General features: G+C 32.7%; 1 protein-coding gene across 1 annotated transcript; it reads left to right on the plus strand.

Moving 5' to 3' along the window:
- Positions 1 to 948: 948 nt before the first annotated feature.
- On the plus strand, positions 949 to 18,101 carry LOC140431778 (uncharacterized; the record flags this gene model as incomplete). Its single annotated transcript, XM_072519659.1, has 6 exons — positions 949 to 1,091; positions 3,235 to 4,384; positions 4,434 to 4,645; positions 7,874 to 8,564; positions 12,734 to 12,779; positions 18,012 to 18,101. Coding segments are annotated over 4 exons (2,162 nt in total), but the record flags the coding sequence as incomplete, so codon positions are not given.
- Between the last annotated feature and the right edge of the window lie 202 nt (positions 18,102 to 18,303).

Consider the following 18,303-nt stretch of genomic DNA (forward strand, 5'->3'; position numbering starts at 1 on the left):
CGCGCTATCTCAGAGTGTCCATGGGTGTAAGATCTGGAGATCGCGCAGCCAACTTAATATCGCCTGTACGCAAGGAATTGATCTCCCCTCATCAAAAAACACAGAAAATAAATCTACACACTGTAGTCCAGAATTACCACCATGAAACCATTTTAGTATTTGAACTTTCTATGCGGGCGTATAAACAGACGTGTTGTTTATAAAAATAAATTAAAAATCTATGCTCTTATTGCTTTAAACAACCACTGTAGAATGACAAATTATTGGCGACGGGGCAACAGAGGTTCATGGAAAGTCGACGGCGCGCAGTGTTGCCATTTATAGTGTGTATATCTAATTTAAAACTTAACGTAATATATCTTAAAATTCTAAATACCTCTAGATTCACTGTGTCAGTAGTTACAGTTGTTTCTACAATCTCTGTTCGAGATAAACAAATTGAATAACTTACAAACTATTAGGTCGAACTATCTGAGATTTAGCATACTTCAGTAACTCATTAATTGCAATAATTTCTAAAGTTGTTATCTTACATGTCATTATTTTAAAAAACAAAGTTATTAACATTTATAAATTACTGCAAAAATAAGGGTTTTTGCAATTACATACCATGGTCAATAGTTTGTCAAAAAACAATTTTTTTAATTTGTATGATCGTTTAAAAAAAAAACAAAGCAATATCAGCTCTATATCTTCAAAGATTTGTCATCAGCTACCCCTCATATACCTTTTAGAACCTTTAAAAAAATTTATTTTACATGAAATCTACGATGTTCTTACACATAGACTGGAATATTTGATTACAACCAATTACACATTCCAATTTTGTTGTAGTCTAAATATTTTCTTTAAATAATAATTCTTTCTAAATGTATTTTTATTTGATATTCTTTAAAATATTAACAATTTAATACGTATTTCAAAAACTAATAAAAATCTATTTTGTAGCACCCAACATGTCCTCTACCGAAGATAAACCGAGGCTGGGGGGTGGCCTACCTCTTGGAGGTACTGCAGACCCCTTAAGTGACCCCGACAAGGGATTCTACGAAAATCTTCCGTTCCATGGAATGCAAAATCCACCCAGTAAAGTAAGAAATAAACAAATGTATAATATTTTCACACATTTTTTATTTAAATTAATGTTAAAAATAGTAAATTGTCTTTTAAAACTGTCGATTACTTATTGAATTGGCTACGTGTAAATGTAGGGTCCTCTCACCATGATTTACATAATATTTACTATTAATTTATTTAGTTGTCTAGACGTGTGGTCAAACTAGTTTTCCCAATTGAACAGTAACGATATGTTGGTTTGTTTTATATCAAAAACAGATGTATAAGATTCTATTTTGTACCTCTATTAAGTAGTCCAAATATGTTTATATTTGTCTTTTATTGTTATCGATTAGTTATCTCTTTTTTGGTACTTTCATTTGATGATATAAAACGTTATGAATATAAAACGTTACATGAAGTATTACAAAAGAACATCTAATGTACATATTATTAACATAATGTAAAACATTTTCGGTCGCATTTATGAACTCATTGAAAACTCCAGGGAATCGCCCTTTGTATCGTCTGTCGTTGCGCATCACAGTCACACTCAGAATTAAGGGCTTCTCCTCATCTATATAAGCTGTTAGCACATATACTGCTGCTTGTTCTTATTCTGTTTAGCGTTGTCTATGTATTCACAAGCGGGTGAGTCGCTCTCCCATTGTCTTCTCTAAGCGTTGGTGAAGTTGAAATGTTCCTGATGTAAGCAGTTAACTTAGGCTCTTAATAATAGAGGATATCTGAAGCGCAGTCTGTTTATTTCAACATCAAGCTTATCATAGTGGATGGGTAGCCTCGATTTTTCGATATTCTCTTAGAAGACAATGACTTCTTCTGTAGTTTCGGCGGTAGAATGTGACTCAGAATGAGAAGCTAGTTTGGTGGGTAATACTTCTGTTGGTAAGATTTTCTATATAGTTAAGGTCTTTATTTAAGTGGTTTTGTGTGTTTCTTTTGTTTATCCTCTCTTTTTTTCTTCTCTTTGCCTCATAATTATCTATAGCTGTTCTAGTTCTTTGTGATAGCATTTCTCTTCGTTCTTGAATTTATCCTCAAACTAATCACTTTTATGGGCACAAGTTTCTGTTCCTATTTCATCTTTCGCTGCAGCTTAAATATTTTCCTTTACTTTGGTCCAGTAGTAGTCTATATCTTTTTGGCCATCTTCATTTACATTTGATTCGTTATCATGTTATAATGCTTTCCGAATACCGTTCTGCAACTGTTGCATTTTTCAGCTTTTGTTTTTTTCTAGCCATTTTTTTCTCTTTGTTGACGTTTTAAATTCTAACTCTCACTGTTAAGATCATTAGGCAATGATCTGACTCTAAGTTTGCGCCTTAATAACGTCTGCAGTTCATTACGTTTATTCCATGCCTTGAATCTATTAGGATGTGATCAATCTGTGTTCACAAGTAAGTTGGTGATTGCTTATAGTTACAATCGGTCGGTAGTTTTCGGATTATCTGGCTTCCCCCACTTAGTTTAGCTTGCAGACCAATGCAGTTACCAAACAGGTGGCCCTTGGTACCATAAGTAATATAGATCTCCTGTCTATATTTTTGTCCATAGTTCTTGAACGTTATACTGATATTGATAATATTACAGAAGATAAATAGAACCAATTTTACTAATTATGTAGAATAATCATTAACTTTGGCCAATAAGAATTTGCCTCTGTTTGTCCAGATTGTAATTGAAAATTAATCGGTACGAAGAGTATAATAAATACGTCTCGAATATTGTGTAGAGTCTATCAAAACGGTGCTTTCCCATTTACATTTTTAGGTACTTGCACCAAGTTTTCTGGGCGGGCTTGGCTATTCTTTGGATTTGACCCACTTATTGTCTTAGACATTTTTGTTTCGAAACTATTCCCAACCTTATACTGTTTGCGGATTTTAAAAGGATTTTATGCTTCGTGGTTTGAAACATCTCTGGCTGGCACGATGCTCGAACCAAACATATCGTAACTACACCGCTTCATAACAAAATGAGTTATATTAGCACGCTACACTGCCGATAGGTCTCATCTTATAAATACAAATACAAAAACCAAAAAAAACGATTGAATTGACGTATTTTAAAAGACAATTTTCTGTATTCGTTTTTTTTTATTTTAACATTAGCTTGTTTTGTTTTGCATTTTGTTTATGTTTGCATGTTTTTCAGCCTATATCAATCATAGCTCCATTTCATCAAAGAAATATTGCTCGAAAATTTGTACCGTCAACTTCAACTAAGTCTTTAATATCATCAACACAAACATTGGCTTCTACTGGTCCATTCCAGTTTAGTGAAAGTGCGCCGCATACACGCGCTATCTCAGAGTCTTTTAATGGGTTTCAAAATCACCCTCCAAGTAGACTTCATTTCACAAGCTCTCAACAGATATTTAGCATTACGGGAAGCATGAACAATTCCTTATTTGGATCCATTAACTCACAGCCCTCTCTTAATAACAACAACAATACCCGATACTTGCCATCAATATTTTCTTATTTGCCACACAATTTTTCCCAACGTACTGGAGCTTTTACCTTCTCAGGTGTGCCAAATCAGAACTCTGGAACAATTAATAGGGTACAGTCTTTACATTCAGCTGATTTTTCGATGCAAGGTTTAAGAAAAATTACCAGACTTAACTCTGTCAGTTCGGCCGATGCGGTGTTAGCAAGAAGTGATGATATTAGAAGAACAGCATCAGGTATTAACAAATCCACCGAAGAGCCGGTTAGAAAGTCAGAAAAGATTAATTTAAGAAGAAGAGTCAGTAGCGGCTCTAACCGGAAGTTAGCTACAATTGTTGAAAAACGTTTTGGTTCTTTAGATATAAGAAAACATAAATGTTATTCGCCAACATTTTATTCTATGAGATGCAAAAAACATGCCAAAAAGAGACCAATAATAGTAACACTTCCCAAAAAGTGTTTTAGTGAATTAGCACTATCAAATAAGCCAGAGAAACAAACAGAAAATCTTTCAGACAGCATCCAGATAACTGAAGAAAGTCCAAATGCTAGACTCAGCCAATCCTTACCCATCCCTGCTCCGAGATGTCGAAAAAAACACGAAATCGTTTATGCCAACATATCTAAATCTCTAAATAGTACCCTTAATTCAGAACAAAACACATCTGGTAGTTCTTGTGAAAACGAGGAACAAGAAACTTCTATAACTGAAGTGGAAGTTCATGCTGAAACTACCAAACCAAAGCCAGGAGATAGTATGATACAATCGTCACGTTCCAAAAGTATTTCTACATCAACTATACTCGATCATAAACCAAAATTGATAGCTGTCAGTCCTAAAACCAACAACTCAATTCTAATATCACCGCAAGCCCTTAAAAATTCTCCAGTTTTAAAAAGTCAGCCCTAATTTCATTAAACCCAACATAGTAAGTCCCAAAGGAGCTCTTTCACTTCAAATACAAGCCAAAATTAAAACTTCTGCAGAAGTAGACAAGGCTGATGTCAAAGTTGACGGTAAAAAGAGTGAGCAAGTTTCTAGTGTGCCAAAAATGCCCATTTTGAATGCTGCGCATAGCTGGAATCCTAATGTATCTAATAAAAATCATCAGGTGTGTAAATGTTTGAGTATATCAGTCAGAGCAGTTTGAAGCTGATTATTTATGTAAATATGATGGCTTGAAATAAGTTTGCTGACTGAATTTAACTAATCTAAAAGTCTATTATGAATTATAAGAAAGTGTTTGACTTCTGAAATTACATAATATAACGAATATTCATAGAAATTTATTGATATAATTATAATATGTATAATAATATTATGACATTAACATAAACAGTAAGTTAGTACTGTTACTAGTACTATTACTATTACTTAACTATTAACCTAACCTGACATGTTTATTTACTGTACATATACTTACATATATATTTACATATGTCACTGTAAAATCAATCACTTTCGACCATCGTTACAGATGAACCCCTTGAAGCCCGATTTTTATTAAATTAAAAAAAAAACAGGATTTTTGCGAAATTTATTTATTTTAGTATATTTTTAAAACAAATTCAGTCAAAATAAACAATGCTGATTTTGAAGTATATCCTGCAGGATGTGGTATTCTCAAGATACCAGCAGGAACATAGCGTAACAAAAAATTAAATGAGAAGTAAAAACCAGGTAGCACTTCTTTCTTCCTATTGTTTTGCATGGAACGTTGCACAACAATTTTTGTCGTGTTTGAGACACATGTCGTGTTTCCGTGAGTTTGGCCAGTAGAGGTCGCGCTTTGTAAAATTTGTCAAATTCGAAATTAGTTTTTTTTTTGGCTGCACTGTATTATCAACCAGATGTAAATTGCCTCGTAACCAGCGAAGCTGTTGCGTGACATAGCCGAACTGATGAAAGAGTCTCGTAATTCATCACGTGACGGCCAAAAATCTTTGTAACTGGGCATTTCCTTTATACCCATTAATAAATTTACTTCAAGACAATAAATTTACTTCAAGATTCCAAAATAGAGTTATCTCACTTTGCTAGCCGTACTGCTAGCGGTACATCGTCTTCAATATCCGATTCCGATCCTTGATTATTTGGAGTATTGGTTGTTTCATCTTGATTGTTAATTTGGTCTTCAAACACGATGTCCATATTTCCAATATCAAAGACATTCTCATTATTTGGTCGCCGAAATGTATCAACATCCAATTCATCTTCCAAGACGCTTTCAATATCAGAGACAATTGACTACTGGTCACTTGGAATTTCATTCAATAAGGCGTCAACCTCGTTTTGAGACATATTTTTTGATTTTGCGTATTGGCAAAATTCATATAGGAAGTGCCCTGTGGTCGTACCAGAAAATTGAAATGTATTCATACAAATAACAGTACTTAGTGTTAAACAGACTTTAAAAATATCACTTACACGTAATTTTTGTAATTAATAATAATAGAATAAACAAGAAAACAATTAAAATATATGTCGCTCTGTCAATACCGAACGTTCGCTTCAAATATGTGCTTGACTAATTATGTTATCCAGTAAATGTGATTCAATCAAATCGGTTCTAAAGTGGTCAGACACTTATAGCGGCTTCCCACAATCGGCGATTCTACAGATCATCGCGCACAGCCGATGACAGAGCTCTTCCTACGGTCCGTGAAGGTGTCTACTTTTTTTTGCCTTCTGTATGTCAACATTAAATTGTCTCTCTTCTTTTTTAAGTCTTTAATCGAAATAGTACTATTCTTCAATTGATTTTTTATTTGGTTCCATGCATCGTATACATCGTTCCGGTTATTATGCCCTGACGCCGTGGAATTCCATCATCATCAGTGGCATTACAGCTCGTTATGAACCAAAGCCTTCTTCAGAACAATCTTCCATTCGCCCCTGTCTCTGGCAACTCTTCTTCATGCTTTAACTCCGATGGATTTTAAATCATCCTCTATGTTATCTTGATACCTAAGTTTTGGTCTTCCTCTGGTTCGTCTTCCCACTGGTCCTCTTCGGTCGAAAATTTTTCTGATCGTTGCATCTTTATCTCGCCTAATTACATGTGTTATCCATCGAAGGCGTGCTAATTTAATTCCATATGGTAGAATTCCATAAACTTGGTTCATTTTAATACAAATTTAAAAAATTAAAAATAACTTTGTCTACTCCATTTATTATAAAAAACTGCAAAAAAACTTTATCAATACTACAGACAACTACACTCTTGTCAGCGAATGAACAATTTCTGACTTAAACTTGTCTGTTAAAACACGGACGCGATCGGATCGCGTCGCACGAGCATGTACCGCACCTTTGATCTTACCGACTCTCGATGGATACGACGCACCAGCACAGACGTGCCTGTGCTACCACGAACGAGACATTTCCCACGGTGCGTGGGTGCGAACTGGTCCGCGTCCGTCCGCAATATCGCCGATCGTGGGAAGCCGCTATTAGAATATAGTATAGGCAACCAATTTTACACACTGGTATGACTATTAAACCGCTGTGAAATTTAAAAGAAATGTTTGTAAAGGTGGTGATCTCAGCATACCGACAGTCGTCAAAGGGTTAAGCGATAACGGACTATTTTATAGTCAAGATGGTAACAATAAACAAAACCAAACTAAATTTAAGGAAAAAAATACCAACTGAATAGAGACAAGCTGTTTCAATACTTATACAACTTACTTCGGTTAAATTCGACTTAAACAATATTAACATTATTAAAATGTACAAGGTAAACAATATCAGTAAAAAACTTTATGGCAATATTGGCCTATTCAACATTATTAGCTAATAGTAAAAGTTTTTATTTTATTTTATAAAGTTTAACACTTTCTTTAAATTAGTTGCTGTTAAATTTTTTTTTAACTGTATTTGTAATAGATTTTTATATAATCTAAAAAAGAGACTTAATTTTTTGGTTTAAGTGATTAATTCTAATGATCATAAAATATGTTTAAAAGAAAATAGATAAAAAGAAATCACTGAATTTAGTATGTTAAATTTTATGTAATATTGAGCAAAAATGTATTCGAAATATTTAGTGGATTTGTAGACGTTATGTGCATTTCTCTGCAAAAAGAAACAACATTTTGAAACTTTTAACTAATATTAAAATGGCATCTCTTGTGGCAGTAATAAAAATTATTAATTACAAGACAATGTTACTGTAAAAAGTTAAATAAAACTTAAAGTATTTCGACGGTACTGTACATAAATTATAGAAAAACAAAAAAAAAACGTTTTTTCTTTGTATACACATTATTTAAACCAAAATATTTAAGCTCTCATTTGTAGAACATTGGCCAAACACTAACAACTAACTTATTTTCAGAATGCTTTCTATACCCTATCAACCCCTAATTTCAAGCAACTTAACACAATGGCGCCTCCTCAATATTCAGCAACAATACCCCATCAAAAACACACCAAACTAATACCAAAAGCTTTATTTCAAGAACAAGTGCAAAAAAGCAAGTCCTTTTCCTCTAAATCCAAACAAAAGAAAAACCATTTCCAAATTCCTCTTCAAAAGTGCCACAGTTTTAAATTCCAAACGGCTGAGAGCTACTTCCAACCAATAAAAAACATCCACGAAGAGAATCTCATGAGAAACGGTTACGTATCGGATTTTCCCGAGAGTACCGCACATCGAAGCAGACACCACAAGCGAGAGAAGCACAAGCAGAAGACCAAGGGCCCTCTGGTCCTGCGAAGACCGAGCGACTACCAAGAGAACGTACATTTCCAAGAGAACATGCAGAATTCCGTGCAGCTCCAGTATCCTCAGCCTCTGCTTGGACGCCAAATGCCACTAACCACTAACAAGCCTAACGGGGTTGTTTACGCAGACCTTGACATGCCTGCTAACAAAAGAAGTTCGCACGATTCGACCACTTCCTCTAAAAGTAAATCGTCACAAAATTCAAAACAAAAGACTGAGTATGCAACGCTTAAGTTTAATGAGATCGGTCAAGAAATTGATGTCTAACGTACACTTTTCGATCATTATTAAATAAAAAAAGGTTTGTCTGAATATGTTTATATATTTTATTTTATTTTTACTTTAACTAGCTTAATCAGTAGCAAGAGTGATTCTTATTTATTGTAGAAAATACTTTTTAATAAAGTTAACCAGTTTTCTAAGACATATTTTTATGTCTGATCGTATGGGAATGTGTCCTAGAAACTTAATCCGTTTGTAGAAGTATATCTCGTTTTTCATTTTCAAAAAACCAATTTTCACTCTTTAGCAACCTATCTTATTAAGATAATACCTTAGAAAGAAATATCTAGTGGGAAAATCTGTCGTCAATTTAGTTACTAAGTTCTGGAATGTTTTTTGAGATTTTAAGTGATTATTTTACTAAACTATTTACTGAACAAAGTTAATTGGGTTTCCAGTCTTAAAATACCCGTTTGATGTTTTTTTGCAAGCCGTTTCTTATGAACCAATCGTCTTTTTCTTCTTTTAAAGTTGCCTATCTTCCAGTGATATTGGCGACCACATTTAGATACCCTTAACATACGTCGGTAACACCACATTTCAAATGCCTCGAATCGTTTTATGGCATCTTCTGTAAGGCTCCAGCTTTCCACTCCATAGAGGAGTACACTAAAGACGTAACATCTAAAAATTCTGATGCGTATATCGATACTCAAAGATAACTTGCAGAAAATTATTTTAAAACCGTTAAAAGTGCTTCTGGTTTTTTCGATACAAGTTTTTATTTAAAAAATTTTTTATATCCTCAGTGTTACCTAAAGGCAACACTCTAATGAAAGTAAACATATATTAAATTTTGACCGATGTTAAAGAACATGTGATTGAACACTTACCAACTTATGTGAGTCAAAACCCTTTAAATAATGTTAACTTTGTTAATTAATACAGATTCCCAAGACTCCCAGGAGTTGCCAATCCAAGGGAAGGTATCTGTATGGCTCCTCGATAGCAGTTAACAACTAATAACAAATTAGCAGATAACAAAGCACTCAATGTAATTTGAAGTGTGTGTCTTAATTTAACACTAGACAATAATGTGTTGAATATATATGATAAAATTATTTTATTAATAACACTGGTAAACACACAGTTTGCTGCCGGAAATTTTGTTACTGTTTCTAGGTAATTTGGGTCTGCTGAATTCAAAAATGCCACCAGATTTGCTCCATCAGATCGTTTTCAAGAAATACAACAGATCACATTTCTAACATATAGGGTAATTTAACGCAGCACTAGCTACTTATATGTAGTGCTGCTATCAATTAAATAAACAAAACACTAATAAAAAGTAAGATATTTATTGTACAATAATGTACTTACAAAAATCATTACACATATCTGCCAAAAAAACTTAACTTTTCATCTAACTTTACCAGCATCGCAGCACAAATCTGCTATTCAGCGTCACCTAAAAACTTCCTTTTGTATCATTTTCTTGCAAAGACTTTAAAAGAACGGTCCCTTTGAAGACTCCAGCAGTAATACGCCATCATGTGAGTGTCCGATCTCCCCTGATATCTCTCTTCCATCGTGTTGATATCTTGGTGGAAGCGTTACCCTTGTTCCTCACTAAGGTCACCAAGATTTTCTGGGAAACGGAAGTGGCTCTGGAGGTAATGAATTTTATTACTCATGTCACAACCGTGTTTGTTAAAATTGTTGAGCATTTCTTCCACTATATCCCGGTAATTTTCCGATTTATTGTTTCCAAGAAAATTTTGCACAACTTTCACAAAAGAGCACCATGTATTAAATTCAATTTCAATCATCGATTCTGTAAAATGCGAATCTTTTATAAGTTGTCGTATCTGAGGCTTATCAAAAACAAGTATTCAAAACAAGGACGATTCTGGTCTAGGGCCTTTACAAATTGTTTCATCAGCCCTAGTTTAATATGTAATGGAGGTAATATTATTTTCTCTTGGTCCACCAATGCTTAGTTAAATACATTAGCTTCCCGTTGTACTAAAGCATCTCTGTGTTGTCATTTTCTTCTACTCCAGTGTTTGTCCTTTGCCCTGCTATCCCAAAGACACAGGAAACAAGGATATTTTGTAAAATCAACACAGATCGTCCACTGATGTTGCTCATGCTTGATGTTTTTTAGCACCAGTGAAATTGTTCTATATTCTTCTTTCATTTTTGTAGAATGTCCAATTGGTATACTTCCATATTTGTTGCCATTGCGTAAAAGGACACACTTTAAACTTCGTTTGGAACTGTCGATAAAAGACGCCAGTAATCTGGTGTATATTCCGATACAACCGATCACTTAGCTCTTCCTGAGTAAAGAGTTTAGGACGTGTTGACTCCTCTTCAAAATCACTATCGTCTTCCTCAAATCTATTAGTCTGTAGTTCGTCAGATAACGTTTCGACATTATCCTCTGGTAACGTAGGTAGACAGCTAAATATTGGAATGGGTATCTGTTCAAGCTGATGTGGAATTGGTCTTATTGCTGAATCCAGGTTAGGATATGTCCACGTATGTCGATTGTTACGATTAATGCCCTTTATATTCACGAGACAGAAATAGCAATCGTCAAAATGATTTTTTGGTTCCCTCCATACCATTGGTACACCAAACTTTAAACATTTTCGTTGTCCTTTCGTCCACTGTCGCAAGTTTTCCAGACAAGTTTTGCACACTACATGTGGAGCCCAGATCTTCATTTCCTAAATGAACACCAAAATAGACTTGATATGCCCTTTTTATAAAATCACAAACTGGTTTTCTACATTTCTTTACAATGTACTCGCCAGGTATGTAGCAAAAAACGTCCGGGTTATTCACACAACAACGCCCGCTTGTAGAAGCCTTGGTTTTCAGTTATCAAAAACAAACTCTTGCAACGAAACTCAAGTTCAAACAAAATTTTACAATAGAACGCAATTGACTTTATACGAATTTATTAAGGCCGTTTTAGAGAAAATACTATTTACTTATCGGACAATAGTTAAAAAGCAATTAGTGCTAATTTCAAGTTATGGGCATTTCCAAAAAGTACACTTTAATTAGAAGTCATTAGTATGTATATGTATTAGAATATTGTTAACTTTATTTATAAACATATTGCAGTTATAGTGGTGGAATATACAGAAATATAAGAATATTTAAGTATTTGATAAGTATGTTATATCTCGAAAACTAGAGCTGATACAAAGAAAAGGTTTGTATTTTTGGAATCAGCACAGATGAATTAACCAAAATCAGATGATTTTTTTTCGGCAGCAAGACAAAAATTTTTTTTTGTTGGGCTGTGTAATTGAAGCGTTTATTTGAAAAACGACACGCAAATCAAGAAAAACTGCCCAGCTTTAATTTATTTCAAATCCTACTTTTACGAAGATATTCATTGTAAGGAATGTGGATATCAAAATAATTGTACAAGTTGGTTTCATATTTTTATTGATATTTTAAACAAAAGTCGCTAGATATTTAGCAAAATATATTAGAAAATGAACATAGAGGGTGTTTCATTACTTCATACGCGCTATCTCAGAGTATTCCGAAAACGGTACACAGTATCGAGTTTTACCAAGAGTACCTTTTTCGTGTAAAATTGAATAATGTTTAAGTTTACTTGAAATTTTGATTAATAATTATACTTTTAAAAAAGTTATATTGACTAATACTTAGTACGATCCGTGTAACTAGCGCCCTCTATGAGAATCAGATATAAAAACAAATTCATGGGATGTATCAGCTTCCAAAACATATTCGTATAAAATTTCATTACAATGCTGCCAGTAGTTTTGGCAAAATCGTAAAAAATGAGTAACATTTCTTTTTCTTCAACGCTCTGTATCTTGAAAACGGATGGCGTTACAAAAATTTTTTACTAAGCAAACCCCAATTATTTTTCAGTTTTTTTCCTACCCTAGAGACGGGGTTACCTTTTTTTGAAACACCCTGTATATTCTAACAGGTTATATATTCCCATTTCTAAAACCTCCTCTCCAGGCATTACACTTTATCCAAGAAGAATTATTTCTTCCTGCAATGTTATGTTTTAAATTTCTTATTATTATTTATTTTATTTTTTAATCTTACTCCCGAAAATGTGCCCTTTTTATGCCTGTTATATTGTATAGTAATATATTTACATTTTAAAATAACAAACAGATATTTTTCTTTGCAAATATTTTTAGTTTAGCAAGGTTGTAATATATTCTAAATTTGTTTTAGACTAATGGGACAACAAATCCTGGTAGTGATACTTATATTTTTTAAGGTAACTGTTTTCTTTATAAAAGTATCTTTTTTAGAAATAAAAAGCTTCATACTATACAAAAAACTTGCCTTGATTATGCAGAGATCAATGATATCAATGTCAAAGAATGTCTCTCTAAGATTATGACATATAGCACTTTGCACTGACCCACAATAATTAGAATAGCAAGTAAAATGTTTTTTCTGAAATACTATACACAACAAAACCAAAGCTTCGCTAAATGTTTAAGCAGGCCTGTACATTACACTCTAGCTAACACTTTTCGTTTCTTGCATTTCTCTTAAAGTCCTACATCATCTGTGTGTTGTCATTAAAATGTCCGTACGCATGTAAATTTGTGATAACATTAATTAACAGTTAGAATTTAAACTAACAATATCAAATAATTCTAATGACTTTTGACTATATTTTGTAATTAAATAGATTATGCCTATCAAACAACATGGCGTCCTTGCGTAGGATAACGGATCGAAAAGAGAGATTATGCCGATGATACCACCATCACGACGAAAATTTTGAAACAGCGCCAAGTAATGATGAACAAACTAAAATGTATGAGTCTGTTTTTTACCAGAAATAAATTATCGTCTTCCCTAGGTATTATTTTAAATCTAATAAGAGTTTTAGATGCAACGCAGCCATTGCTTAGCATACTGTTCGACTTACTCTCATGTAAGCAGTTTAGTAGGCACATAACTCGAGTCACACGTTAGCTGGATAGAGAGAAGTCTTTTAAACGCAGCGTTATAAATTAAAAAAGTACTACACTTGAGTACAAAACAATCGACTCAAAAGATTTAATGCGCAAACAATAACTTTATTATTGATCATACAAAACTGCTGTTGCATTATTTAGAAGATGCATTATAAAAATAATATGCAATACAAACAGAGTTTCCGAAATATTCGTCATTGGAACTAAAGCAAGAAAGACGTTATGAACAGAGAAATTATCGATTACAAAATGAATTTCTTTATTTTTCAGTATTTGTTATTACCATCCCTACGGATCAGATGACTTTTCTTGTAAATTCTTGAAGCATTGCTTCCCATTCATCATTAAGCGCAGCTCTTAATTTCATTATGCTCCTTGATGCATGATTTCTGTCCAGGACCCTTCGTTTAAACTTATCCCAAACATGCTCTATTGAATTTATGTCCGGGCTCAACGCAGGCCAATTTATTGTAGGTATACCGATCTCAGTTAGATAGGTGGTTATGACTGGTGCGGTATGGCATCGTGCATTATCGTGCAGTAAAATAAAGGCATCACCAATAAATCTCGCATATGGAAACACATGTTACTGAAAAATGTATAAATAGACCCAACGCCTCTTGTCGTTGTCATGTAGCAGATCATACTTTCGTCGGAGAATAATACCTGACTCTATTGATAGTCGTTCCAATCCAGATGTTCGCGAGCAAATTCTAATCGCCTTTGTTTCTGGGTTGCAGTTAGCTCGGGATCCGTAGCTGCCTTTTTGGTGTCAGGTTGGCTGCCTTCAGTGTCCTTCATACTGTCCAAATACTGGTAATCACACCTTGGAGCTCTCTAAGGTCTTCTTTAAGATTAGCACCAGTCAAATGTCGATTTCTCAAAGATTTTAATACAAGAAATCGTGCAACTCGTTTTATATTCATCGATAAATGTAAACATTTCTGAATTCCTAGATCCACAATTCGTGCCACGGGTGCCTAGACAAAAACAATAAAGTCTATTTTAATGCAATAAAAACAAGAATTTGTTCGTCTAAATATAATTACTGTTTGCTGATAAACAAAAGATCTAGTTCTACCTATTCCCATTTGATTTTAATCAAAAATAAAAACACAATAACTTGTATTACACCAGTCCAGAATTTCGAAGAAAATAACAAACAAGTTCTCCAATTTACATGAATTTTATTGTGAACCAACTCATTTTATATTCACGGATAAAAATAAACATTTCTAAATTTATAGATCAACATTCAGTGCAACAGGTGCCTAGACAAAAACAAATCTATTTATTGATATATTTACTACTAGGTATTATTTTCAATCTACTAAAGAAATAAAATATGACCTGGTAACTTTTTTGATACCGGTTGGTGCCAATTTAGGCTTCAGTCAATTCCATAAGATTACGTTTCCCCTCTCTTTCCTTGTCTAAGGTTGTGACTAGACTTCGGCAAATATGCAAATAAAAATGTAGAAAATATGCGCATAAATATGCACGTGTTTACCCGAAAATATGCAAATATTTTACAAAATATGCATACAAATAAATAAAAAAATCGTAAAATAGTAACAATTTTATTTAAAAAAAAAAGTGTACATAACTAAATATTTCCTACTATTCATTAAGATTTACATTTATTTTAAGTAACTACATCATTTTTAAGTATGAATAAACTTATTTAGAATTATGGTAACAATAAATGACCAAGTGGTGTTCAAAATTTTCTAACAAAAACTTGTGGCTTGTGTCTGAGTACATATATTTATATATGGAAAAACTTCGTTCAACATCAACTGATGTAACGGGAGTATTTTTCAAACTAACCAAAACATTTGGTTCTAAATTAATTGTTTCCGAAATATTTCCAGCTAGAACACTGACTACTTCAGAAAGAATATGGTAACCTTTATTTTTTTCCATAGTAGCTTCAAATTTTTTTAAAATATCTTTTCCAATATTACCTCTAACGTTCGACAACATGACGCAAATTCTTTTATTAATGCTGTACTTTCGAACAATGACAGTTTTGGTGATTCTAACTGAGTAATTGTTTTTTAAACAAAACTAAAATTTGATTTTATAAATGAAAGTCCTTGTTGAAGCAAGTTACTCTGAAAAGTTTGTTTAGAATCCAAAAGAGATTGGGAACTTTCATCTGTTAACGTATCAATTATGTTCTTTATTTTAACAAAATGATCTGCATAAAAATTAGCTGCTTCTAACCATGTTCCCCATCGCGTTAAAATAGGTTGTGGTGGAAGAGGAATGTTAGGTAGCATTTCTTTATAAAGTTGAATTCTTATAGGAGATTTAAGAAATACTTTTTTGACACTGGATATCATGGTATTTACAAGAGAAAACTTTTTTCGTATTTCCTCTGCAACTCTGTTTAATCCATGCGCTACACAAGTAACATGTATTAAATCTGGGAAAAATATTTTTAAATTTTGTCCTGCTTTCACCATATAAGGAGCAGCATCCGATAAAATAAGCAGTAATTTATTAGAAGGAATAGTTGTCGGAAGAAAAAAAGTTGCTAATGTTTCTTGTATAAAACGCGAAATTGTTAAAGCATTTGTTTTCTCAAGTTGCTGGCATGAAATAAGATGAGATTTTGGTAAGGTATCTTCTTTAAGAACACCAATCAATAAATGAGCAATATACTTTCCTGAGGAATCAGTGGTTTCGTCTACAGATATGTAAAAATAATTATCTGCAATTTCTTCCTTAATATTAATTAACACCGACGAGTATAGCCCGTTCACATTATTTCTTCTTAGAGACCGATCACTTGGAACATTAAGTTTGCAATATTTTTTTAGAAACGAACTAAAATTTACATTTGCTAATTTTGAAAGCGGTATGTTTGCAGACACTAATGCACGACACAAGTCTTCATTAAAAGTTTCTTGCTCATCTAATTTTTTTGAAGTAGATTGGAAACATTTAGCCATTGAAGTTTGATGTTTTCCTCCTATTTTTCCTTTTTTTGCAATGTGTGAAGCAGTTCTCACATGTTGGTCTATCTGAAATTTCTTCTCACATGCTATCTATAAATAAAAATAAAAACCTTTATTTTAACCCAACCTTTAAAATATAAAAATATACAAGGTGTTTTTGGTTAATCAAATAACTGGTTTGGAAAAAAAAACACTCGCTAAGTGTTTTAAATGCAGTATTAATCCACAAATTAGTTTTTGTTACTAACCATTAGTACATCATATAACTTACTTTAAAATTCAACAAAAGTTTTTTTTTTGTTAATTCAATTACAATGAAAATAATTGTGTTTTAGAATAGCTGACTTCATAAAAAAAAGGAAAGGTGAAAAATTTTTCTAAATACACACCATTGTATTGTACCATGGACAATTTTTTCTCACTAAAGGAAGCTATTTTTCATTTAAAAACAACCTACGAGTACTAAATTTCAAGTAAATACGTTTATTGTTTTTAAAGTTATTGTTGTTATTAACTAAAAGAATTTAATTTTTTTTAATTTTAACACCCTGTATCTCGAAAAGTAAATAAGTTTGACCCCTCATTAACTATATTGTTTTGTTCAATTTTTCGAGAAGTATCTACAGTCAAACGTTGTAAGTGTCATTTGGAAACACCCTGTATGTATGAAATATTAGATATTTAATAGAAAATATTAGATACTTACAATTTTGCCACAGACTGAACAGTAGATTTTTCTCATATCCATAGACAGCTCTTTATAAGGTTTAATCCAAGTTGAAGCACTGGTTGTTTTAGGCATTATAAAATCACAATCTTCCTTTTTGTTACGCACAACGAGTGTTTACGCTTTGAATATCAAAACAATAATGATTTGCAAATCTGAGCATCAAATTAGAAATGTTTAGGTACCTAATTCAATAAACTGGGAGATTTTGGAAAATCCCTAAATTAGGAACAAAACTATTAGCCGTTTACCTGCTGTTAAGATACAATAAATTGTAGATAGATTTGGGGATTAGATCATAAAATGCAAATGAGCGAACCCTTAGCGATTATCCAATAACTGAATGCCTCAGTGACCGAGACTTTCTAAGAATGTTGAGGGCTACTTAAATTGATCTTCTTTGAAATTGTAAATGTTTTGTACCTGTAGAGATTACGTACTTAGATCATTTCTTGATTAAAATGACTACAAAATTTTATACAAGAATTGAAATAAATTGGTATGTTTAAAAATTTTCAAATACAGTATAAAAATCTGAACTTTTATGCACTTTATGCAAACTTTTATACAAATATGCCAAAATATGAAATATTTGCATAAAATATGCACAATATGCAAAATATGCAATATGCATATTTGCCGAAGTCTAGTTGTGACCAACAAAAAAAATGTCATTGATATCGTGATATAATAATTCTTGTTACTTGTAAATTGTAAAGTAAATTTCATATGTAAAAACCATTAGCTAGAAGATGAAATATGACTTTTAACTAGAAAAAAATTTGCATTATTATTTATTTAATATAATTTATTTTTAATTCCAGCCCTACAGGCCTGATCCGTGTGAACTTGAATACGCCGACGTGGACTATAAATCGTACGGCCCCATTGACTACAAGGCAGCGTCCATCTACGCCGCACTTAAGAAGAACAAAAACAACAATAATAAACTCGAACCTATTAACAAGGACGATTTACTCTAAAGTGATTTTTGATACGGTGTTGTTGCTAGAATATAAAATTTGATTAGTTTTTGGTACATGTTTAAAATTTGTGTTTGTTAATTTTTGGTTTTCTGCGGTGTGATAAGTAAATATAGGTATGTAGTTGATTTTA

This window comes from Diabrotica undecimpunctata, unplaced genomic scaffold (genome assembly GCF_040954645.1).
Source record: "Diabrotica undecimpunctata isolate CICGRU unplaced genomic scaffold, icDiaUnde3 ctg00001986.1, whole genome shotgun sequence".
NCBI lineage: Eukaryota > Metazoa > Arthropoda > Insecta > Coleoptera > Chrysomelidae > Diabrotica > Diabrotica undecimpunctata.